Source organism: Thamnophis sirtalis, unplaced genomic scaffold (assembly GCF_051295495.1).
Source record: "Thamnophis sirtalis isolate CommonGarterSnake01/CBP01778 unplaced genomic scaffold, rThaSir2_p1.2 scaffold_9, whole genome shotgun sequence".
NCBI lineage: Eukaryota > Metazoa > Chordata > Lepidosauria > Squamata > Natricidae > Thamnophis > Thamnophis sirtalis.
In genome coordinates this window covers 1,393,343-1,418,246 of record NW_028261389.1, presented here as the reverse complement: position 1 = coordinate 1,418,246, position 24,904 = coordinate 1,393,343, and the positions used below count along the sequence as shown (strand labels likewise).

The 24,904-nt window shown below is 52.4% G+C and overlaps 1 protein-coding gene across 1 annotated transcript; it reads right to left on the bottom strand.

Moving 5' to 3' along the window:
• Window positions 1–631: 631 nt before the first annotated feature.
• Window positions 632–24,701, bottom strand: NCAPH2 (non-SMC condensin II complex subunit H2). The gene is made up of 20 exons (XM_087722640.1): window positions 24,585–24,701; window positions 21,102–21,203; window positions 20,107–20,162; window positions 19,625–19,712; window positions 18,422–18,493; window positions 17,646–17,725; window positions 17,385–17,539; window positions 16,256–16,351; window positions 11,999–12,120; window positions 11,839–11,910; window positions 9,669–9,735; window positions 9,108–9,215; window positions 7,480–7,536; window positions 5,854–5,924; window positions 4,789–4,888; window positions 4,512–4,580; window positions 3,155–3,210; window positions 2,861–2,962; window positions 1,919–2,068; window positions 632–921 (listed from the first exon to the last, which is right to left on the bottom strand). The coding sequence occupies exons 1-20, from the start codon at window positions 24,690–24,692 to the stop codon at window positions 781–783; spliced, it is 1,872 nt and encodes a 623-aa protein (XP_087578766.1). The 5' UTR covers window positions 24,693–24,701; the 3' UTR covers window positions 632–780.
• Window positions 24,702–24,904: the final 203 nt, after the last annotated feature.

The window sequence follows — 24,904 nt, the reverse complement described above, 5'->3', positions numbered from 1 at the left end:
ATAACATCCCTCCTTTTTTTCACTCGCTTTCCCCATGTTTTTTTTCCTTTGTATTTTATACTTTGATAAAACTAATAAAAAAGTGAAATCACGAAAAGAAAAAGAGGAGGGGGGGCTGCCCCTTCTAACTGGGGGATTCTGGGAGTTGAAGTCCAGGCAACTTTTCAAAAGTTACTTAAAAGTTGACACAACCATTGAACCGTTTATCTGGTTCGTCCCGAACGCCCACATGGCTGAGTTTGGTTTCAACAGTCCCCCACCCCCAATAGCCATGCAAAAGGGCTTCCTGGCCAAGGAACATGGGAATTGTAGTGCAGGCTCCTGGAAGGGCAATTGGTGGCAAAGGGCTGACTCTTACAGAGTGGCAAAGCAGGGATGGGGGGCAGGTGGTGTACAGAACACGTTTGCGGGGGGGAAATGTTCACCCCCACCCACCCTTCTGGCTCTGAGGGTCCCATCTGGGTCTTGGTTGAGAGGGTGGGGGCTGGCTGAGGAATTCTGGGAGTTGAAGTCCGCAAGTCTTCAAAGTTGCCACAGTTGGAGACCCCTGCAACTAGAGGACGCTTAAAAGGTGTGTGCTCAAAAAGGAACGCAAATTGCATCTCTACAAGTCACCTTTTATTGGGGGGGAAAGCAGAACCCACTGCTAACATATATTTTTTTCGGGGGGGGGGGCAGGAGAAGCTATACAGGTTTCATAACATTTACATACATGCAAATATATATAAATATATATATATATGTACATATGTACACAGATACAGGCGCAGAGGAGAGGCGTCACTGCTTGCTGAGCGAGGGGGCCGTGTATGTGTGGAAGCGCTGGTGGGCCTTTTCCTGGGTCAAGAGCCGCAGCGCCATGGTGTCGACGGCTTCTTCCAGGCCTGGCCCTTGCGAGATTTCCACCGTGTAGTCGTTGGCCTGAAGGGGACACAGAAGGTTTCGGGGATGAAAGGGTCCAGTGTGTGTGGGGGGGTCCGTGGTGCTCTCTGAGCTTTGGTGGTGGGGTTCTTGCAGACATTTCATCACCCAACTAGGTAACATCATGAGTGCTAGAAGGGAGCAGGGGTGGTGGAGTGGAGGAGGATTGTGGGGTCCTTGGTGCTCTCTGAGCTTGGGGGGGGGGGTTCCTTGCAGACGTTTCATGACCTGTCTGGGGAACACCATCAGTGTTTAGAAGCCTTCTAGTCCAATTCTTTTAACTCTGATGATGTTCCCTAGTTGGGTCATGAAATGTCTCCAAGAAAACCACCAAGCTCAGAGAACACCCAGGCTCCAGCAATCCTCCCCCTCCTCCACTTGGCAAACCCCCCTCCCTTCTAGCACTGATGAAGTTCCCTAGTTGGGTCATGAAACGTCTTCAAGAAAACCTCCAAGCTCAGAGAGCCCCAAGGACCCCGCAGTCCTCCTCCTCTTCCTCCCCTCTTCTGCTTCTCTTTCCCCTCCTTCTGCACTCCCCAAACTCCCTCCTAGCCCTCGTGATGTTACCTAGCTGGCTCATGAGACGTCTGCCAGAAAGCCACCAGAGGTGGGCTTTTAGTCCCACAATCCCCCAGCGAGCCAGCTGTCCAGATTGAGCAAATTTTAAGACTTGTGGACTTCGACTCCCAGAATTCCCCAGAGCGAGAATTGAACTCTGGGAGTTGAAGTCCACGGGTCTTAGTTGCCAGTTTTGGAGAGCCCTGCTCAGCAACGGACGTTCAACTAGGGACAAAATCCTCCCACGTAGGGTGGCCCTCCCCTCTGTGGGGCAACGTGCCGCCCTGGCCGCCAGCTTGCTTGCCCCAGTCATGAGGTTCCTTACAGTTTTATCCCGCTGGTCCTGGTCTCTCCCTGTGGGGCAGCGGCCTGGCCCAGCCTGGCTCCCCCTGCCTCCCTCCCTCCCTTCCGGCCCCTTACAGGTTGCAGGCATCCTCACCAGCTGCAGGGAGGCCAACATGGCCCGGCAGACCTCAAAGGCCGGCTGTCCTGCCATCAGGCTGGCGAAGGAATGCCACTCGCCCACGCGGCTGAACCGGGACGCCAGCTGGTCTCCGTACTTGTGAATGTCGAAGGCGGCGCGGGCTTCCTGTGCAAGGAGAAGGGAGAGTTGGATGCCCCAGCACTTCAGGCTTCTATGCTGGTTCAGAGCCCCCCTCGAAGCGGCCGACAGTCAGCCTCTTGCTCCCCCAAGAATCTGGGTCCCCGTTTTACCCACCTCGGAAGGACGGAAGGCTGAGTCAACCTTGAGCTGGTCAGAACTTTTGCCAATGGGGATGCAGAATTATCCTGCACTTTCCTTCCTCCCTCGCTTTTTTCTTTCTTTCCTTCCTTTTCAATCCCTTCCTTCCTTCCCAAACCATCTTCCTTCCTCCCTCTTTTTTCCTTCCTTCTTTCTTTCCCAAATCATCTTCCTTCCTCGCTTTTTTCTTTCCTTCCCTCCTTCTCAATCGTCTTCCTTCCTTCCTTCCAAAACCATCTTCCTTCCTCCCTCTTTTTTCCTTCCTTCTTTCCCAAATCATCTTCCCTCCTTCCTCGCTTTTTTCTTTCTTTCCTTCCTTCTCAATCATCTTCCTTCCTTCCTTCCAAAACCATCTTCCTCCCTTACTTTTTTTCCTTTTCTTTCCCAAATCATCTTCCTTCCTTCCTCACTTTTTTCTTTCTTTCCTTCCCAAATCATCTTTCCTACCTCCCTTTTTTCCTTCCTTCCCAATCATCTTCCTTCTTTACTCTTTTTCCTTCTCTCTTTTCCTTCCTTAGCAATTATCACTTAGACCTATATACCACTTCATGGTGCTTTGCATCATTCTAAGCACAGCACCGGCAAGGCCCTCTACCCCTTGGGGTGTGTGTCTGTTGTCCTCTCTGTCCCTGGCCTCACCTGTTCCTCCAGCTGCGGGCCCATCATCTCCTCCCAGTCGCGGACCCTCCGGGACAGCACCGTCTCCCGGGCGTACTTCTGGGAGTGGGCCATGAAGAGCTCCTGAAACCGGCAGGGGGAAAGGGAGCGTCTCTCACGGGGAAGAGAAGGAACCAGCTTGGCTGGCCAAGCCTCTTGGGGAGCCTTCGGGAAAAGGAAGGGGGAGGGGCGGCAGCCATCCCTCCCTCGGGGAGAATGGGGTTCCACAAAGAAGCCCCCCCCCCCCCCCCACAATCGTAAGCTGGCTTTTCGTACCACGTTCCTGTTGACCAGCTCCTCGTAGCTCAGGGAAGAGGGGATTCCACCAGGATCTGAAAGCAAAGGGAGAAAGTGAGGGGGTCCCTCCCACTTTCCCCTGGGGAATCTCTGCGCTTCTCCTTTCTTTCCCCAGCCCAGAAGGTGGGTGGATGGATGGGGCAGGCGGTGGGTGGGGGGTTGACTGGATGGAAAGACGGGTAGACGGATGGGCCCTTGTATCAGGGCTCCAAGTGAATCAAAGCCCCAAGGCAGGCATTCTCCTCAAAGTTTGAAATTTATTAGAGATGGCATAGATTTCGTTGGGGGTGTTACTTGGAGCCCTGACACTTTGGATGGGTAGATGGATGGATGGATAGTTGAATGGATGGATGGTTGAGTAGAAGGATGGCTGGATGAATGGTTGAATGGAAAGATGGATAGTTGGGTGGATAACTGGATAGTTGAATAGAAGGGTGGATGGTTGAACTGAAAGATGGATGGATAGTTGGGTGGATGGTTGAATAGAAGGATGGATGGTTGAACTGAAAGATGGATGGATAGTTGGGTGGATGGTTGAATAGAAGGATGGATGGTTGAACTGAAAGATGGATGGATAGTTGGGTGGATGGTTGAATAGAAGGATGGCTGGATGGCTGGTTAGATGGATGCATGAATGATTGAATGGAAAGATGGATGGATAGTGGGTTGGATGGGTAGATGGATGGATGGAAGGGTGGGTAGATGCATGGATGATTGAACGGAAAGATGGGTGGGTGGAAGGGTTGGTGGATGGATGGATGATTGGAAGAATGGATGGATAGTTAAATGGAAAGATGGATGGATGGGTAGATGGATGGATAACTGGATAGTTGAATAGAAGGATGGATGGTTGAATTGAAAGATGGTTGGATAACTGGGTGGATGGTTGAATAGAAGGATGGATGGATGGAAAGATGGATGCATGGATGATTGAATGGAAAGATGGATGGCTAGATGGATGGGTGGAAGGGTGGGTAGATGTATGGATGATTGAACTGAAAGATGGAGGGATGATTGAACTGAAAGATGGAGGGATGATTGAATGGAAAGATGGATGGATGGAAGGGTTGGTGGATGGATGATTGGAAGAATGGATGGGTGGTTAAATGGAAAGATGGATAGTTGGATGGATGGGTAGATGTATGGATGATTGAACTGAAAGATGGATGGATGGAAAGGTTGGTGGATGGATGGATGATTGGAAGAATGGATGGGTGGTTAAATGGAAAGATGGATGGATAGTTGGGTGGATGGGTAGATAGATGGATGATTGAATGGAAAGATGGGTGGGGGGATGCCCTGGGTACAGGAAGGGGCCCATTTGCCCAGCCGTTACCTGCCACGCCACCTGGCATCCCTTCGGAGGCTTCCAGTGGGGGGATCTCCTCATCCGCCACAAGGTCCTCTGTGAAAGCAAAGACGTTCCAGCCAAACCAGGCCCAGTACGGTCCTCAACTTACAACCATTCCTTTAGCGACCGTTCAGCGTTAACACTGAATGAACTGAGAAAGGCGACTTACGGCCATTCCTCACACTTGCATCCCAAGTCGTGCTCAAAATGCAAGTCCTTGGCAAGGAGAGAGGGCCGCCCCCTGGCAGTGCGGGAGACGTACCTGGCCCATCGTCGGCAGCAGCCGCAGCGTCCAAGTCCTCCTCCTCCCGGTCCATCTCATGAGCGCCAAGCTCCTCCAACTGCGCCTCCAGATGCAGGCCCTGGTTCAAGGGGGGGGAGAAAGGAGGCCACCCTGATCTCGTTTTGGCCCAAGATCAGGACTGTTTTTCCTGGACCTAGGAGGTCTCCGGGCCACAGCCCTGGCTCTGCACGGTGAAGAGGGGCCGTCTTGTGTCTTAAAAAGGGGCCTGCTTTAGCATCCACCGTACAAGAGGATTTGTGGCTCAGGGCTGAACTGTCCTCTTGCAGACGTTTCATGACCCAGCTAGGGAACATCATCAGGGCTAGAAGGAAGAGGGGGGTTGCTTTCTGTTAATTTCCCGGGAAGGGAGAAAGTCTGTACTTGAGAGACCGCCTGCTGCCAATTACCTCCACTAGACCGATTAGATCCCACAGATTAGGCCTCCTCCGAATTCCATCCGCCGGCCAGTGCCGACTGCCGACTACCTGGAGGAGAGCCTTCTCGGTGGCTGCTCCGACCCTCTGGAACGAGCTCCCCGTGGAGATTCGAGCCCTCACCACCCTCCAGGCCTTCCGCAAAGCCCTTAAAACCTGGCTGTTCCGACAGGCCTGGGGCTAAAGAGCTGTTGCCCCCCTCCTCGAATGGTATGACTGTTGTGTGTTTCTAAATTATGTATTGTTATGTTTCGTCTTTTAATTTTTTGTCTCTATCCCCCCTTCCCTGGTTTTGAGTTGTGAGCCGCCCTGAGTCCCCTTGGGGGAAAAGGGCGGCATATAAATATAATAAACAACAACAACAACAAACACCTTCATTCATTCAATCCTTCCTTCCTTTGCTAGGCAGCCCTTGGTGCTCTCTGAGCTTGGTGGGTTTCTTGCCGACGTTTCATGACCCAGCTAGGGAACATCATCCAATTGTAAAAGCCCTTGCAGCTGGAAGGAAACCTGAACACCTAAGCCAGAGAGGCGGAAGGAAGGAAGGAAGGAAGGAAGGAAGGAAGGAAGGAAGGAAGGAAGGAAGGAAGGAAGGAGCCTCCACACTCACCATCCTCTTCTGCAGCCTCCTCTGGGCCGCCAGGCGCTCCTTCATGTTCCTCCAATACAGGACCTCCAGGTCTGTTCAGAAATGAAAGGCACTCTGCATTGGTTTCCTCAGTTTCCCTCACCGCCCATCATACCAGAGTGACTCTGGGTCTCTGGTAACATCCCAATAAAACCCCGAAAGCACATGGCTCCGAGCACTGATTAAAAACAGAATCCAGAACCCATGAGTAAAAATCGAAACCGGAGTCAAATATCCAAAGGCTGGCGTTCCGGTTAAAGCTCCCAGGTTAGAAAGCAGGAGATGGAGAGTTCTAGTCCCACCTTAGGCCCCAAAAGCCAGCTAGGTGACTTCGGGCCAATCACCAGGAGACGGCGAGTTCTAGTCCCATCTTAAGACCTGAAAGCTACTGTATTTTTCGGAGCGTAAGACGCCCCTCAAAAAAAGAGGCTGAAAATCTGGGTGCGGCTTATACACTGAATGCAGCATTTTGGCCCTCCCAAAGCCCCGCCCCCTTCACCAAAATGGACACGCAGAGGGCTTGGGAGGCTTGCAAAGTGATCCTGGGAGTTGGGGAGGGCAAAAAGGAGCCAAAACCAGCCCCCCTTTTGCTTAATTTTACCCTCCTCCCAGGAGCAATCTATAAGCTTCCTAATGCCCTTTTTTGGGATGAAAAACGGGCCGTTTTTTGCTCGTTTTGAGCCCCCCCCCCAGAAACACTCTACAAGCCTCTTAAGGGCTATTCATGCCTTTTTGGGGGGAAAAAACAAAACAAAAACAGGTCCATTTTCATGAAAAACGAGCCGGTTTTGGGAGGTTTGCAGAGTGGAAAAACATTTTTTTTTTCAATTTGCCTCTTCAAAACCTTGGTGCGTCTTATACTCCGAAAATACGGTAGTTAGTTGACTTTGGACCAATCACTAGAAATCTGTGAGTTCTAGTCCCGCCTTAGGCATGAATGGCAGCTGACTGACTTTGGACCAATCACCAGGAGACGGTGAGTTCTAGACCCGGTTTAGGCATGAATGGCGCCTGAATGACTTGGACCAATCACTAGAAATCTGTGCATTCTAGTCCCGCCTTAGCCATGCGTGGCAGCTGACTGACTTTGGACCAATCACCAGGAGACGGTGAGTTCTAGACCCGGTTTAGGCATGAATGGCGCCTGAATGACTTGGACCAATCACTAGAAATCTGTGCATTCTAGTCCCGCCTTAGGCATGAATGGCAGCTGACTGACTTTGGACCAATCACAAGGAGACGGTGAGTTCTAGTCCTGGTTTAGGCATGGAAGCCAAATGAGTGACTTTGGGGGCCAACCCCACTTTCAATCCAGCCCACCTCACAGGGTTGTTGCTGCTGCAACAAGTAGGGAGAGGAATAAATAAACGAAGAATTAAAGCTGGAATGTCCTCAAGCAAATGTCCACCAGGGATGCCGGCATTGGGGCCCCTAAGAATTAGGCCTCTCCTGGCTCCCAGCTCCCTCTGCCCCCCCCCCCATCGGTCAGTGCCGCTACCTCTGGGGGAGCCCTGCAGGAATCATCCCCCCCCCACCCGCCTGCTGCTTCCCCAGCCCCACACAAAGCCAGACGGGGATCCTCTTTCCCCACAACTCGCCCCCACTCACCGGGGAAGGTGGGGCCTTTCCTGCGGCTCCTTTGGCTGTTCCCCCCTTGGTTGAGCTCTGGAAAGCAAGAAAGGCTCTGAGGCAGGGGGTGGGGGGTACAAGAGGCTTTGGGGGGGGGGCACGGCAGCCCTTCAGCCTCCTCCCCCTCGCCCCCATGGCACAGGAAGGCCATTCGGATCAGCCCCCCCCCTTCCGAGGTCAGAAGCGATGCCAAAGGAGAGGGAAGGCGGGGGGGGGGGGGGACTCCAGTCCCCAGTCAAACACAAAACAGGGAAGCAAAGAGGAAGCAAAAACGAACATACAGGTAGGTGTGTGTGTGTGTGTATGTATGTATGTATGTAAGTGTGTGTATATATATATATATATGTGTGTGTGTGTGTGTGTGTTTTATTTGTGCTGATAAATAAATAGAGACTAGTATAGATCTATTTCAAGCTATTTAGCTCTCATCAGCTAGCCATACCCTTACTGGGATTCGAACCTGGGCTGTATTACCTCTAAGGCAGATGTGTTAACCATTGAGCCACAGAGCTCGACTCCTTATCAGCCAGCCAGGGAAGAAGGTATATATTTAGTGTCACAACCCCTGGTAAGCCTCAATTATGGGAGGAAGCTAACTGCTTCCATCATCTGTCAATCGGCTTGTCACAAGAGTCCATCACGACAGAAACCCAATATTTTTACTGTTGCCTTTGTTATATTTGTGTGAATAAAACACAAATATATGTATGTATGTATATATATATATATATATACATATATATGTATGTATATATACATACATACATACATACATACATATATATATGTTGCATTTGTGCTGATCAATCAATCAATAAATAAAGGTATTTATCTAGTATAGATCTATAGATCTATTTCAAGCTATTTAACTCTCATCAGCTAGCCATACCCTTACTGGGATTTGAACCTGTGCTGTATTACATATTAAGCAGTTGTGTTAACCACTAAGCCACAAGGTTCTCCTCCTTATCAGCTGAGCCAGGGAAGTAGGTATGTATTTAGTGTCACAACCCCTGGTATGCCCAAATATGGGAGGAACACTAGGGTTGTGACACTAAATACATACATACATACATATGCACATACACACACACACAATATTTATATCTATATGTACCTATCTACACACCCACACACAGACATATACACACACACACAAAATATATATATACATACGTATATACACACAAATACACACAATACACACACACCGAAGCATCACACTAATCTTCGAATCCCTGTTAACCATTTTTTCCAGCTAGTCCTCAACTTATGGCTGCTTAACGGCTACTCAAAGGCGTGACCTACCTGCAAAGGGGGTGGGGTGGGGTTATATCCTGATTCCGATGGTCATCCTGCACCTGGGCTCAGGTGACTGGACTTCAAATGCTCAACAACACATCCCCCGTTTGCAGCCGTGGGCAGCATCCTGCAATCACCTACCCCGTGGGGCTTATGACGGTTTGGCCCGAAAACTGGACATTGCTTTCAAAATCTGCACGGTTGTTTTTTTTAAAGATAGAGAGGGCAAGGGCAGGGCTGCCCCCCAAGCGCCCCCCCCCCCCCCTTGATGGTGGGCGACATCAACCCAAGCCAAGGACACTCACCGGAGGACGAAAACCACAAGACGAAATCTTCCAGCTTGCCAGAGGGGCGTCTCTTGCGTTTGGCGCGAGACCAATCTTCCAGGCCGCGGGGCACAGTGAAGGGTCTTCCTGGAGAGGGAAAAGCGTGGGCGGGGACCCCCTTTTGCTCCATCCAGGCCGAGGCAGGTTAGCCCACCTCCCTTTAAGGGCAGAGGCTGCAGGAAGGATTCCTCCTGCGGTCAAGTCTGCCCCGGTCTGGTTCCATCAGCTCAAGTTCTCAAGAAGCTCGTGAGAAAGACTCACGCAGGGCTGGAAACCCCCCACCCATCCCGTTAGAACCCAACCTGCCCCGATGCCTTGGACTACAACTCCCATAACTTTCATTTGGCAGGGGGGCCGTGGTCCACACGCCGGGTGTTGTCCACAGAACGTGGTCAAAGAATCAAGATGGAGCCAACACAACTTGACTTTCTGACCGCTCCCGGAGGAGAACCCTGGTCTGCTCTCCCAAGAGAAGCTTCAAGGGCTGAAGGTGCTGGGTTCAAGTCCCTCCCCGCCCCGATGGGCCTGGGAGATCCGCACCTTTCTTGAAGGGTTTGTCTTCAGAGGAGCTGAAGGGGTCGAGGCTGCGCCAGGGGTCCCACGTGTCCTGGAAGAGAAAGGAAGCAGCTGATGGGCTTTGCATCCAGACGGTGAAGGTCCCCAGGGGGCGTCAGAACTGGGCCTTGGCACCCCAAAAGAGCCCCACCCAGCTAGTCTAGTGAAGGACCAGGGGGGGTGACATGATAGCAATCTTCCAGCATTTGAAGGGCTGCCCCAAAGAAGAGGAGGGGGTGGGTGGTCAGCCTATTCTCCAAAGCACCTGATGGCAGGACAAGAAACTCATCAAGATGAAATATGAACTCCTAAATATTTGACCTTTTTAACTATGTCACATCCTATCATTCCTTCTAGTTCTTCCTTTTGTTTAGTATTCATATTTGTAGCTAATATTTTTGTTTTCCCTAGATTTATTTTAAATCCTGACACTTGAGGTTGTATGGAAAGCAGAAGAGCTAATAATGGGTTTTTAATCTTTCTGGGCATTGTTGACAAGAGGAACTGATGTAATTACTACTTAATACAATAGGATTCTGGCTATGTAATAGTATACATGTGGATTATATGTTATGAAAATGGAAAATAAAAACTTTCTATGGATATGGAAGCATAAATACCATCAACATAGAATGGAGTTTGCTCAGAAGCGGAAATACACCAATGAGAGGAAGAGTGGGAAACAGAGGAGAGAAGAAAGACGGGAAGAGAGGGATAGGAGAGAGGGTAAGGGGGAAAGATGAGGAGGAGAAGGAGGAGTGGAATGAAGAGAGAGGAGGAGAAAGGAAGGGGAAGTAGAGTAGGAAAGGATGATGGAGGGAAGAAAGGAGGTAGGAGAGAGGCAGAAGAAAGAGGTGTATGGAGAGCAGAAGAGCTAATAATGGGCTTTTATCTTTCTGGGCATTGATGACAAGAGGAACTGATGTAATTACTACTTAATACAATAGGATTCTGGCTATGTAACAGTATACATGTGATTGTATGTTACGAAAATGGAAAATAAAAAAAGTATTTGATTGGAAGAAACTCATCAAGATCTCATCATAAGGGTGGAAAAAATGAAGAGGAACACGCAGAGATGGATAGATTGACACTCAAAATAAAAGAGAAGGGAGAAACTGAATATATATTTTTTTAACATGGGATTTGTTTCACCAACTCTGTTAATAGAAACAGAAAGTTAGAAACATCCAAAGTTTTAAGAGAATGATTAGCTGCACGATGGAGGCTTATTAGGATGGATAAGCAAATATTATCACCGTTGGGTGATGATCATCAATGCTATTATTATTTTTCAAAATTAATTGTACCCAGACAACACACTGTTCATGCGGATATTGATTTTCTAGGTATTGTAAAGAAAAATGTGTGTGTGTGTGTGTGTGTGTGGTGTGTATCCAGAAGTTGTGGGTGCTTCATCATGGCGTAGGGTCTCCTGCGTGAGCAGGGGGCTGGACTAGAAGACCTCGAAGGTCCCTTCCAGCTCTAATCTCAGCCTGGCACATCTGGAAGTTTCTCTAGGGCAGCGTTTCTCAACCTCGGCGACTTTAAGTCCTGTGGACTTCAACTCCCAGAATCCCCCAGCCAGCGCAGCTGCGCTGGCTGGGGGATTCTGGGAGTTGAAGTCCACAGGACTTAAAGTCGCCGAGGTTGAGAAACGCTCCTCTAGAGCAGAGGGGAAATAGCTAAACTTCTCAAACGCTGAGAAACCTTTTGCTACAAACTACCAGGCTATGACAGATCCGCTTAGTGACTGTTCAGAGTTACAACGGCACTGAAAAAGTGACTTGTGGCCGCTTTTCACACTTACAACTGTTGCACATTCCCCGTGGTCACGTCAGCCAAATCCAACATTCGCACACTTGGCAACTGACTCACATCCACGACGGCCGGCTGTATCCCGGGCGATCCCCCCGAACTTTCTGACAAGAGTTTGTGGGGGAAGCTGGATTCCCTTAACAACCCTGCGACTCACTTAACGACTGCAGGAATCCTTTCCCCCACCATGGCAAGGAAGGTCGCAAAACGGGGCTTCCCAAATGTCTTCGCTTAGCAACAGAAATCTGGTTCTCCGTTGCAGTCGTAACGTCGAGGACTGCCTCGGCCGAAAGGCCATTGGGCAAAACGTGGGTCGTTGTACGGGGCTGCTCCTTACCTTGAGGTGGGGATTGGCATCCAGGGCAGGGAGTCTCTCCCGCAACGCGTACCCTTTGCTCCGGGGGGCGCTCTAGGAAACAGAAAAGGGGGGGAAAGGGCGTCTCATCTCCGGATCGTACCAAATAGCGTCCCCTGGCCGCCCTCCTGCCTCCGAGTACCGTCTGATGCGTGATGTGTTCCTCCGCTCCGGCCTGGGTGACCTCCTGACCCTCCTCTGGGATGTCTGGCAGGACGTCCCCACCACCATCTTCATGGTCATCCGGGGGGTCGGCTGCACCTGCTGGGAGGGTCCCGGGGGAGGAGAGAGAGCGAGAGCTCAGGGTGGCTTCCTGGGACTGCGGTGGGCGGAAGGAATGGCCTTGGGGGACGGGAGGAAGGGGTGGAACCAGGACGATAAAAGAAACTGCTGAATCTGGGGCAGAGCTGGGAGAATGCGCCTCGGGCAAGACCCTCCCAGGAGGGAGGGGGGGTCTGCTGCCTCTTTCTATGCACTGAGGATGTTCCCTAGTTGGGTCATGAAACGTCTGCAAGGAAACAATCCCACTCAGAGAGCACCAAGGACCTCACAGTCCTCCTCCCCTCCCTCCTCCTCTTCTCCACTAATCCCACTCCCTTCCAGCACGGATGATGTTGCCTAGTTGGGTCATGAAATGTCTTCAAGAAAACCAGCAGGCTCAGAGAGCATCGAAGAGCCCACAGTTCTCCTCCTCCTCCTCCTCCACTACCCCACTCCCTTCCAGCACTGATGATGTTCCCTATATGGGTCATGAAACGTCTTCAAGAAAGCCACCAGACTCAGGGCAACAAGAACACCACTGTCATTGTCCTCCTCCTCCTCTTCCTCCCTTTCGTTTTTTTCTTCTGCTTCCTCTTCCCCTCCTCCTCTCCACTAACCACCCCTCCCTTCCAGCACTGATGATGTTCCCTAGTTGGGTCATGAAACGTCTGCAAAGGGCAGACCTGGCATGTATTACTGAGACCTGGCTGGGCCCAGAGGGAGGAGTCCCCCTTGTAGAGCTGTGCCCAGCAGGATTTCAGGTGCTGCATCAGCCGAGAGCTCAGGGAAGGGGTGGGGGTGTGGCCGCCGTTATCCGGGAGTCGTTAGTTCCTCGTAGGGTCCCTGCTCCGGAGATTGTCGGGTGTGAGTCTTTGCTGTTAAAGTTGGACCTCAAGGGTCAAGTGGGTCTGCTGCTAACGTACCTGCCTCCCAACAGCGTTGCAGCAGCCCTCCCCTCGCTCCTCGAGTCGGTAGCCGAGCTGGCGATTGAGTTCCCTAGGCTGATGGTCCTGGGGGACTTTAATCTGCCGTCGCTCGGTGAAAACTCTGATGGGACGAGGGAGTTCATGGCTTCCATGACAGCCATGGGCTTGACCCAAGTAATTCGAGGCCCAACCCATACAGCGGGACACATGCTTGACCTTGTATTTCTCTCGGAGCAGTGGATTTGTGATCTTGGTCTGAGGGGGAGTGACATCATACCCCTGTCGTGGTCAGACCATTGCCTGCTGAGGCTCGACTTCCGGAGGCCAAACCCCCACTGTAGGGAGGAGGAACCGACCAGGTGGTTCCGCCCCAGGCGTCTTATGGAGCCATCAAGGTTCCAGACAGAGCTTGGGGTTATTCCTGACACTTTCGCCCACAGTCCGGTGGAGACTCTGGCTGCTGCGTGGCACTCGGCAGCGTCAGAGGCCCTCGACCGGATTGCGCCACTGCGGCCCCTCCGAGGCGGCGGATCCCGGAGGCCTCCTTGGTTCACCGAGGAGCTCCGGGAAATGAAGCGCCGGAGGAGATGCCTAGAGCACCGTTGGAGGTCCGATAAGTCCGAATCGAACCGAGCAATGGTAACCATCTGCACCAGGGAATATACTAGGGCACTTAGGACAGCTAAAAGATCATATATAGCCTCCCTGGTTGCATCCGCTGAGTCCCGTCCAGCCGCCCTGTTCAGGATAACCCGCTCCCTATTAAACAAAAGGGAGACGGGGGAACCCCTGCAGGGCAGAGCGGAAGAATATGCCCAATTCTTAGCGGACAAAATTGCTCGGTTTCGGTCGGACTTGGACTCCACACCCGCAGTTCCAGCCGAGGCACAGGGGGACCAAGTAGAACAGCTCTGGGTTGAGTTTCAGGACGTTATCCCCGGGGATGTGGACAAGGCCATGAGAGCTGTAAGTTCCTCCACCTGTGTTCTGGATCCGTGTCCCTCATGGCTGGTTGCTAACTGCAGTGAGGTGACACGAGGCTGGATCCAGGCGGTTGTAACCGCCTCCCTTCGGGAGGGGAACTTCCCCGCCTCATTGAAAGAGGCGGTGGTGAGACCCCTCCTGAAGAAACCATCCTTGGATCCAGCTGTTCTCAACAGCTATCGCCCGGTCTCCAACCTCCCCTTTTTGGGGAAGGTTGTTGAGAAGGTGGTGGCCTTTCAGCTCCAACGGTCCTTGGAGGAAGCAAACTATCTAGACCCCTTCCAGTCCGGCTTCAGACCCGGTTACAGCACAGAAACCGCTTTGGTCGCATTGATGGATGATCTTTGGAGAGCCAGAGATGAAGGACATCCCTCCATCCTGGTCCTCCTTGACCTCTCAGCGGCTTTCGATACCATCGACCATGGTATCCTTCTGCGACGACTGCGGGAGGTGGGAGTGGGAGGGACCGTGCTACGGTGGTTCTCCTCCTACCTCTCGGACAGGTCGCAGTCGGTGTTAGTGGGAGGGCAGAGATCGTCCCCAAGGCCCCTAAATTATGGGGTGCCGCAGGGTTCGGTCTTATCCCCCCTGCTATTCAACATCTACATGAAACCGCTGGGAGAGATCATCCGCAGGCACGGGATTAGATACCATCAATATGCGGACGATACTCAATTGTATCTGTCCGCCCCGTGCCAAATCAATGAAGCGGTTGACGTGATGGGCCGGGGTCTTGAGGCCGTTATGGACTGGATGAGGATTAACAAGCTTGTGCTCAACCCAGAAAAGACCGAGTGGCTGTTGTGTTTCCCTCCCAAAGATTTGGCCAACATTCCAACACTCAGGCTGGGGGGTCAAATTTTATACCCCTCAGAGAGGGTTCGCAATCTGGGAGTCCTCCTGGATCCACAGCTGTCATTCGACCACCATTTAGCGGCTGTGACCAGGGGGGCATTCGCCCAGGTACGCCTGGTGCGCCAGTTGCGACCCTACCTGAACCGGGAGGCACTCACAACAGTCACTCGGGCCCTTGTGCTCTCTAGGCTGGAATACTGCAATGTGCTCTACATGGGGCTGCCCTTGAGGAGCATCCGGCGACTTCAGTTAGTGCAGAACGCGGCCGCGCGAGTGATCGCGGGTGCACCCCGATTCACCCGCATAACACCTATCCTCCGCGAGCTGCGCTGGCTACCTGTCGATCTCCGGATGCGCTTCAAGGTGCTTTTACTCACCCATAAAGCCCTACATGGCAGTGGATCTGGATACTTGAGAGACCGCCTTCTGCCGATTACCTCCCTACGACCTATAAGATCGCATAGACTGGGCCTCCTCCGCATTCCATCGGCCAGCCAGTGTCGGCTGGCAACTACAAGGAGGAGGGCCTTTTCAGCAGTCGCCCCGACCCTTTGGAACGAGCTCCCCGTGGAGATTCGTACCCTCTCCACCGTCCAAGCCTTCCGCACAGCCTTGAAGAACTGGCTCGCCCGTCAGGCCTGGGGATAAGGACCGTTACCCCGCCCGAATATTGAATGTATGGTGTTGATTTTATTATATGTTGTCGTTTTAATGCTGTATTCCCCCTCCCTTGGTTTCTGTGAGCCGCCCTGAGTCCCCTCAGGGAAAAGGGCGGCCTACAAATGTCAATAAAACCAAAACCAAAAACCAAAACCAAAGAAACCACCAAGCTCAGGAACACCCAGTCCTCCTGTTCCTTCTTCTCCTCCCAAACCCTTCCAGAACCGATGATGTTCACGGCCAAGCTCAGAGAGCACCCGGGACCCTGTAGTCCTCCTCTTCCTTCATTTCCCCCCCCCCCCGCCTTTCGTTCCTTCTTGTGCTTCCTCTTCCCCTCCTCCTCTCCACAAACCGCCCCTCCCTTCCAGCACTGATGATGTTCCCTAGTTGGGCCAGGAAATGTCTTCAGGAAAACCAGCAGGCTCAGAGAGCATCGAGGACCCCACAGTTCAGCCTTGAGTTTCAAGGATTCTATCAATTAACCGAAACGACTCCTCCATCCAGGGCATCAGCCTGCAGACAGACCCCCCAGCTGGCTCTAACTTCTCATAAACTGCCCCCGGGGTCTGCAAAGCGAGAGACGGCCTATGAGAGGCTTTCAAGAGATTTGAGCTGGCCTCCCCCTTCCCAGCTGGGGTTTTCTATCGCCCCCCCTCCTAATCCCACTCCCCTGTACATTCACTCTTCCTCCCCTTCAATTCACTGCGACTCACTTCCTTCTCCAGAGAAGTCCAGAGCGAGAACGGGGGTCTCGCACCCGCTGACCTCCATGGGCATGGAGCCAGCTGTGGGAGCCAGGCTCCGAACACCTGCACAGAAGCAAAAAGAGCGTGTGAGCACACCTCCGCTGCCGATCGGCTGCTTTCATGTGACAGCCCATGAAAAGAGATGGTCCAAATTTTCTTTATGGGTGGCAAATTTTTGCAGACAGGGAAGCTAGGAGCCGCATTTGCTGCTTTTCTTAAATTTCTACCCGGTTCCTGACAGGCCACGTGCTTAAAATAAAATAATAAAGGAAAAAAAGAAAATAATAAACAAGAAAATAAAATTAAACAAACTTAAATATAAACATAAACTTAAACATAAAATTAAACATAAACATAAACTTAAATATAAACATAAACTTAAATATAAACATAAACATAAACTTAAACATAAACATAAACATAAAATTAAACAAACATAAACTTAAACATAAACATAAAATTAAACATAAACATAAACACAAACATAAAATTAAACATAAACATAAACATAAACTTAAATATAAACATAAACTTAAATATAAACATAAAATTGAATATAAACATAAAATTAAATATAAATATAAAATTACAAATAAAAATAAACAAAATAATAAAATCAAGTTAAAAGTAAAGATAAAGATAAAATGCTAAAAATAATTAGTTAAATGAAATTAAAAAGTTAAATAAAATTTAAAAATAAAATGAAACACAAAACAGTGAAATAAAAATGATTTAAATCAAGGCTAAGCAAAATTAAAAAGTAAACTAAACCAAACGAAGTAACGAAAAAAAATTCAAAATGAAACGCCAAAGCAAATTTGAAAACAAAGCAAAATCAAACCAAATTACATTGAAAACAAATGCAATTTAAGAGTGAATGATTGAAAGATAAAAGTAAAAACAAATTTAAAAGATAAAATCGAAGATGAGACAAAATTAACACTTGAAAAAAACCAAAATTAAACTAAGCTGAAACAAACAAAAATTAAAATCAAAAGCAGGAAATCCGGAAGAAGGCGGGCGGAAAGCCTCCCAATGGAAAGCATGAACTCAATTTCAAAAGGAGGGAGGCTCCAGAGGGTGAGCCCAGCTGTACCGTTGGGGGGGCCGTGGCCCCATCTACCGTCCCTGCCCTCCTGGCACTGAGTGGGCGAGAGGCCTGCCAGTTCCAGGACGAAGAGCCCGTTGTGGTGCGGGGTGCAGGTATTCATCCGGAAGTCCTTCCTGCTGGCCAGCAGCTCTCCCTTCCGGCTGCAAAGGAAACGAGCCGAGGTCAGCCGGAGAAGGCCAGCGGACGCCACCCCTCGCACCCCAGGGGCTGGAGAATGGGGCGGGGGAGCCCGGGGGAGCCTCTTACCTAAAGAGGGGGTTGTCCTTCTTTTCCGACTCTTCGGGGGGAACCAGGGCCATGGGGGTCAAGGGCACGATGGGAACCGTCTGCGAAGGCAGAAGAGAGGTTTACCAGAGTGGGAGAAGGGGGGGAAAGGGTGGGGGGTGCCTGGGAAGGGTGCTGGGGGGTCAGGTTGGGGGAAGACTCCTCTGCTCTGCTAAGCCCTGGCTGTGGGGCAGGAGGGCTTTGGGGAGACTCCCAGTCGCAACCATTCATTCATAGCCACCAAAGTTACAATCACACTGGGGGGGGAAAAAAAGGGACTTAGGATTGTTTTCCATACTTATGACCGCTGAGCGGCAACCACAACGGAGCCCAAAACTGGTTTTGCCCCATTTCATGACCTTTCTTGCCACAGTTGTTAAGTGAATCACTACAGTTGTAAAGTCAGTAACACGGTCGTTAAGCGAATCCGGCTTCCTGGATTGTCGCAAAAGGGGAACACGTGACCCACGAGACACTGCGACCGTCATAAATACGAGTCAACTGGCCAAGTGCCTGGATTTAAACCACCTGACCACGGGGATGCTGCAAAGGTCATAAGTGTGGGGAAAAATCACTTTTCCCATGGCCGCTGTAACCTCAAATGGGCATGAAGCGAATGGTTGTAAGTTGAGGACTTCCTGTAAAGTGGCGTGTGTGTGGGGGGGGGGGGAGAGTTGTGTATATCCTGGGAGCAAAGCTTCCTTATGCACCCCGCCCTTACTCATAAGCTACCAGAGGGGAGCTGGGGAGCCACTAACGTTGTGCTGTTGGTCGTCTCTCAGCTCCATGTTGGCTCTGCTGGCCTGTTGAATGTCGTCCAAGGAGAGGAACTGCGGAGAGAGAGAGGGAGAGGGAGAGAGGGAGGGGGATAGAGAGGGAGAGGGAGGGAGAGAGAGTCAGCATATCGCCCCCAACAACAATCCGGGTCCTCATTTCACCCACCTCGGAAGGCTGGAAGGCTGAGTCAACCCTGAGCCGGCGAGATTTGAACAGCCGAACTGCAGTCAGCTGAAGTAGCCTGCAGTGCTGCATTTAACCACTGCGCCACCTCAGATCGAGCAAGAGCATGAATGAAGCCTCTAACATGTGCAGGGAAGCAACCAATGGCAGACCTCACGCCCACGGCAGGCGGGAATTGGCATACAGCTGTTTTTGCATGCTCACAGGAGGCTTCAATCGGTTAATGGCAACCACCAGGGTGGATAAAAATTGACAATTTTTTAAAAAAAAATCTGCTTTTTTATATTTAAATTGCATTTTTAAAATTTTTTATCAAATGCATTTTAATCAAATGCTTTTGGAGTAAAAATCTAGAGATGGTTTTCTATTTAAGATACATTCATAATTCAGTGTATTCAGCATAGCAATAGCAGTTAGACTTATATACCGCTTCGTAGGGCTTTCAGCCCTCTCTAAGCGGTTTACAGAGTCAGCATATCGCCCCCAACAACAATCCGGGTCCTCATTTTACCCACCTCGGAAGGATGGAAGGCTGAGTCAACCCTGAGCTGGTGAGATTTGAACAGCCGAACTGCAGAACTGCAGTCAGCTGAAGTAGCCTGCAGTGCTGCACTCTAACCACTGCGCCACATAGCTTTGTTATGTAGCGTGGGGATTCTACTGCCTATTCTGCTATATTGGGACTGTCGGTGAGTCAACTGGTGGCGGGAGAGAGACGACAGCTGCTCTTTAAAAATTATGGTTTAAATGGAGTCGATTTAAGCCAAGCCTTTTTACTAGAGATTTAAATCACAATTTAAAATCGACTTGATTTAAATCAAGTCCTCCATGGCAACCGCTTCGGCACAAGGGAGGAAATGAGACTTCCTGTGGCACAGTAAAACTTTGAACGCAGAGTTAGATCCACCTGGTGCCCTGTGAGCGTCTCACAACGGCCGAAGGAGGCATTTTATGGCCATGGTTTGTTGTGGTTGTTGGATCCAACACCCGGGAGGGCTCACCTCTTCTTCCTCCGCTGCGGCTCCTGGTCCGGCACTGACATCCCCATCGGTCCCATCCGCTCCGACTGACGTGGGCTGCTTCTCCCGCCTGAGTCGTAAGAAGGATTACGACAGAAGGGAAACGAGCGGAGTTTATTCCAGAAAAGGCAGGCGGTCCTCAAATTACAACCGTCATAGAGCCTCATCGTTACTGGAACTGATTATATGACATTTGCAGCTGTCGTTAAGTGAGTGCAGTGGTTGTTAAGCAAACACATTACTGGAAGGGATTGTTCTCCTTTTCCTTCCTTCCTTTTTTTCTTCCTTTCCTCTCCTTTTTTCCTATCGCCTTTCCCCACCTGGCTATCCCCTTTTTCTTTCCTTCCTTCTTCCCTTTTTTCCCTTTCCCTTCCTTCCCTCCTCCCTTGCTTTCTTCCCCTCCTTCCTCTTTTCCTATCCCTTCCTTTCTCCGTTCCTCTCTTCCCAAGGAGGAGCTTACTCACTTCTTACTGGAGATAAAATCAAGGGCTTGGTAGACCAGTGTGTAAAGATACTCCACCTGAGAAAAAAAATGCAATAAATCAGAGAATGAAATGGACAATGATCCCCAAAGGAAGAGTCCTTTCCCCCACCTGGCCCCTCTCCAGGTGCCCCCTCAGGCACCCCTCTCACCCCCCCTCACCTGGCTATCCCCGTCCCCTCACAGGGCACTCCCCTAAGCCCCCCCCCCAGATCATTCCCCCGGGCATCCCCCCCTTAAGCCACACCTTTCTCCCCTATGGGGCCATCCTCTTGCCCCCTTACCTGCCCCCCCCTATGGATCCATCCTCTGTCCCATCCCCCATAGCACCCTCCTTTGTCCCTCTGGCAGATGAGTCTCCCCCACAACTGGACATCCTTCCTAGGCACCCCCCCATACTTAGCCACCCCTCTTGCCCCTCGTGGGACCCTCCTATCCCCCTGGCAGACCACTTTCCCCCCCACCTGGCCATCCCCAGAGATCCCCCCACCCCAGATATCCCCATCGCCCCATAGCCATCCCATGGGTTCATTCTCCTTCCCCACTTTCACGGGGGTCCCCTGGCAGACCACTCCCCCCCCAGGCGCCCTTCCCACACCCTTAGTGACCCCTCTTTCCCCCCTATGGGGTCCTCCTCCTCCTATTCCCCTGACACACCACCTTCCCCCCCCCTGGCAATCCCCCAGAGCTTCCCTCACCCCCACATCACCCCATGGCCATCCTCCCAATGGATCCATCCTTCTTCCCCCTATGGGACCCCCTGGCAGACACTTACCCCTCCCCCCCTTAGGTACCCCCTTCCCCCCCCTATGGGTTCATAGCCCCCGTACCTGGCTACCCCCCCTCCCCATGGACGCATCCTCTGTCCCTTCCCCCATGGCGCCCTCCCATGTCCCCTTGGCAGACCACCTGCCCCCCCCCCTTGGCCACCTCCAAGACCACCCCCCTCCCCCAGGCCACGCCCCTCCCCCTCCCCACCTTCTTGCTGTAGATGCAGGCGGATCCCTGGATGAGCAGCGCCGCCTCGATGAAGTTCATGGTGGTCTTGCCGCCGTCGAAGGAGATGCAGATCTGGTCCAGCTGCGGGGAGGGAGGGAGGGGAGCGGAGGCGGCGGTCACAATCCAGTCTTTTTTTATTTTATTTTTTTTATTTTTATTAAGGATTTATATGCCGCCCTTTTCCCTGAGGGGACTCAGGGCGGCTTACAACAATGAAGGGAAGGGAGTGCAAGACAAGACTTGAAAAAAAGAATCGTGATTAAAAGAAATTAAACCATAAAAATACAACATTCACTCAACATTCGGGCGGGGTGAGAAATAATCCTATCCCCAGGCCTGACGGGATAGCCAGATCTTGAGGGCTGTGCGGAAGGCCTGGACTGTGGTGAGGGTACGGATCTCCACGGGGAGGTTGTTCCATAATGTCGGAGCTGCAACAGAGAAGGCTCTCCTCCGCGTAGTCGCCAGTCGGCACTGGCTGGCGGATGGAATTCGGAGGAGGCCTACTCTGTGCGATCTGATGGGACGCAGGGAGGTGATTGGCAGGAGGCGGTCTCTCAAATAGTCAGATCCACTACCATGGAGCGCTTTATAGGTAGTAAGTAAGACCTTGAAGTGCACCCGACGATCCACAGGTAGCCAGCGCAGCTCACGGAGGATTGGTGTAATATGGGCGAACCGTGGTGCGCCCATAATCACTCGCGCGGCCGCGTTCTGGACTAGCTGAAGTCGCCGGATGCTCTTCAAGGGCAGCCCCATGTAGAGCACATTGCAGTATTCCAGCCTAGAGATCACAAGGGCTCGAGTGACTGTTGTGAGAGCCTCCCGGTTCAGGTAGGGCCGCAACTGGCGCACCAGGCGAACCTGGGCAAATGCCCCCCTGGTCACAGCCGACAAGTGGTGGTCAAAACTCAGCTGTGGGTCCAGGAGGACTCCCAAGTTGCGGACCCTGTCTGAGGGGAACAGATTTTGCCCCCCCAGCCTGATCGATGGAACGTCAGCCAAATTTTTGGGAGGAAAACACAACAGCCACTCGGTCTTTTCCGGGTTGAGTACCAGTTTGTTAGCTCTCATCCAGTCTTTAACAGCCTCAAGGCCCCGGTTCATCACGTCCACCGCTTCATTGAGTTGGCACGGGGCGGACAGATACAACTGCGTATCGTCCGCATATTGATGGTACTTAATCCCGTGCCTCCGAATGATCTCGCCCAGCGGTTTCATGTATATGTTAAATAGCAGGGGGGACAGAACCGAGCCCTGCGGCACCCCACAGGTTAGGGGCCTCGGGGACGATCTCTCCCTCCCCACTAACACCGACTGCGACCTGTCTGAGAGGTAGGAGGAGAACCACTGTAAAACAGTGCCGCCCACCCCCACCTCCCGCAGTCGTCGCAGAAGGATACCATGGTCGATGGTATCGAAAGCCGCTGAGAGGTCGAGGAGAACCAGGATGGACGCATAGCCTCCATCTCTGGCTCTCCAGAGATCATCGGTCAATGCGACCAAAGCGGTTTCAGTGCTGTAACCGGGCCTGAAGCCAGACTGGAAGGGGTCAAGATAGTTAGCTTCCTCCAAGGTACGCTGAAGCTGTAAGGCCACCACCTTCTCAACAACCTTCCCCAGAGAGGGGAGGTTGGAGACTGGACGATAGTTGTTAAGAATTGCTGGATCCAAGGACGGTTTCTTCAGGAGGGGCCTCACCACCGCCGCCTTAAGCGCGGTGGGGAGGTGTCCCTCCCGAAGAGAGGCGGTGACAACCGCCTGGATCCAGCCTCGTGTCACCTCTCTGCTGTTGGCAGTCAGCCAGGAGGGACACGGGTCCAGTATACAGGTGGAGGAACTCACAGCTCGCATAGCCTTGTCCACATCCCCAGAGGCAACATCCTGAAACTCAACCCAGAGATGGTCTACCAAGTTGTTCCCCTGTGTCCCGGCTGGATCTGCGGGGGTGGAGTCCAGTTCCGATCGAAACCGAGCAATTTTGTCCGCCAAGAACTGACTATATTCCTCAGCCTTACCCTGCAGGGGGTTCCCCGTCTCCCTCCTATTTAGGAGGGAGCGGGTTATCCTGAACAGGGCGGCTGGGCGAGACTCGGCGGACGCTACCAAGGAGGCAATATGTGATCTTTTGGCAGTTCTCAATGCCCAAATATACTCCTTGGTGCAAGCTGTCAACAGTGCTCGGTTCGATGCGGACCTATCGGACCTCCACAGGTGCTCTAGGCGTCTCCTCCGGCGCTTTATCTCACGGAGCTCCTCGGTAAACCAAGGGGGTCTCCGCGAGCCGCTGACCCGGAGGGGCCGTAGTGGCGCAATTCGGTCCAGAGACTCTGATGCCGCCGAGTGCCAGGCCGCAGCAATAGTCTCCGCCGAACTGTGGGCGAGAGCATCTGGAATGACCCCAAGCTCCGTCTGGAACCTAACAGGGTCCATCAGTCGCCTGGGGCGGAACCACCTGGTCGGTTCCTCCTCCCCACGGTGGGGGTTTGGCCTCCGGAAGTCTAGCCTCAGTAGGTAGTGGTCTGACCACGACAGGGGAATGGTCTCATTTCCCCTCAGACCAAGATCATAACTCCACTGCTCCGAGAGGAATACGAGGTCGAGTGTATGTCCCGCCAAGTGGGTAGGGCCTCGAATTACCTGGGTCAGGCCCATGGCTGTCATGGAAGCCATGAACTCCTGCGCTCCATCAGAGTGTTCACCGAGCGAAGGCAGATTGAAGTCCCCCAGAACCATTAGTCTAGGGAACTCAATTGCTAGCTCGGCTATTGACTCGAGGAGCGCAGGGAGGGCCGCTGTAACGCAGTTGGGAGGCAGGTACGTTAGCAGCAAACCCGCTTGACCCTTGAGGTCCAACTTCACTAGCAGGGACTCACACCCGGCAAGCTCCGGAGCAGGGATCCTACAAGGAGCTAAAGACTCCCGGACTACAATAGCCACACCGCCACCCCTTCCCTGAGCTCTCGGCTGATGAAGCACCTGAAACCCGTCTGGGCACAGCTCTACGAGGGGGACTCCTCCCTCCGTGCCCAGCCATGTTTCAGTAATACATGCCAGGTCTGCCCTCTCGTCTACAATCAAGTCCCGGACGAGGGGAGCCTTATGAATAACAGACCTGGCATTTAGCGACAGCAGCCTGAGACCAGGGTCCTGATCGCTCACGCCATCTGACCTTGGAGTGGGACTCATAGGGCCGGAAGGAGGGATCTCTGCGATATAGCGAACCCTCCTTCCCCGATAATGGCCAGCCCTAAAGTCCCCGCCATATCTGCCTCTCCCTGTTATGACCGCAATGCTCCGACTCTCTCCCGTGGGCATAATTCCCCCAACCACCCCAATGGCCCCCGCTTGCCCCGCCAGGTCCTCCGAATCAGGCATACTCAGACACTCACACAGACAGTCGGCCGTTGTGCGAGGACTCCCCCCCCCCCACTTTCGCCAACTCCCCCCCCCCACTCCTACCTCCTCCAGGTACTCCCCCAGCTGCGAGGCCACGTCCACTTCCCAGTTCTTGGTCAGGTCCCGGATGGGCTGCAGGAAGTGCTGGAAGCGAGACTCCGCGTCCTCCATGGCGGCGGCGGCGGCCGAAACGGCGGCGGCGGCGACAGCCGTTTTGTTTTTCCCGCCCGGGGCTCTGACGCCATCGGCACGCGACGCGGAGAAGGGGGCGGCGCGGTGACGTCACGCGCCGTCCGCCCTTCTCGCGGGCGACGCTGGCGACGTCGCGCGCCGTCCGCCCTGCCCCCTTTGGCTACATTGTAGCCAGGCGAGCGTCTCGCGCG

Excerpts from the sequence above, each read along its gene's own strand:
- NCAPH2 (XM_087722640.1), bottom strand. The coding sequence starts at position 24,692 with ATGGAGGACGCGGAGTCTCGCTTCCAGCACTTCCTGCAGCCCATCCGG. Across the intron at positions 4,889-5,853 it reads GGAGGCTGCAGAAGAGGATG|GGCCTGCATCTGGAGGCGCA; the intron begins GTGAGTGTGGAG and ends CCCTTGAACCAG. Across the intron at positions 2,069-2,860 it reads GCCCGCAGCTGGAGGAACAG|GAAGCCCGCGCCGCCTTCGA; the intron begins GTGAGGCCAGGG and ends CTCCTTGCACAG.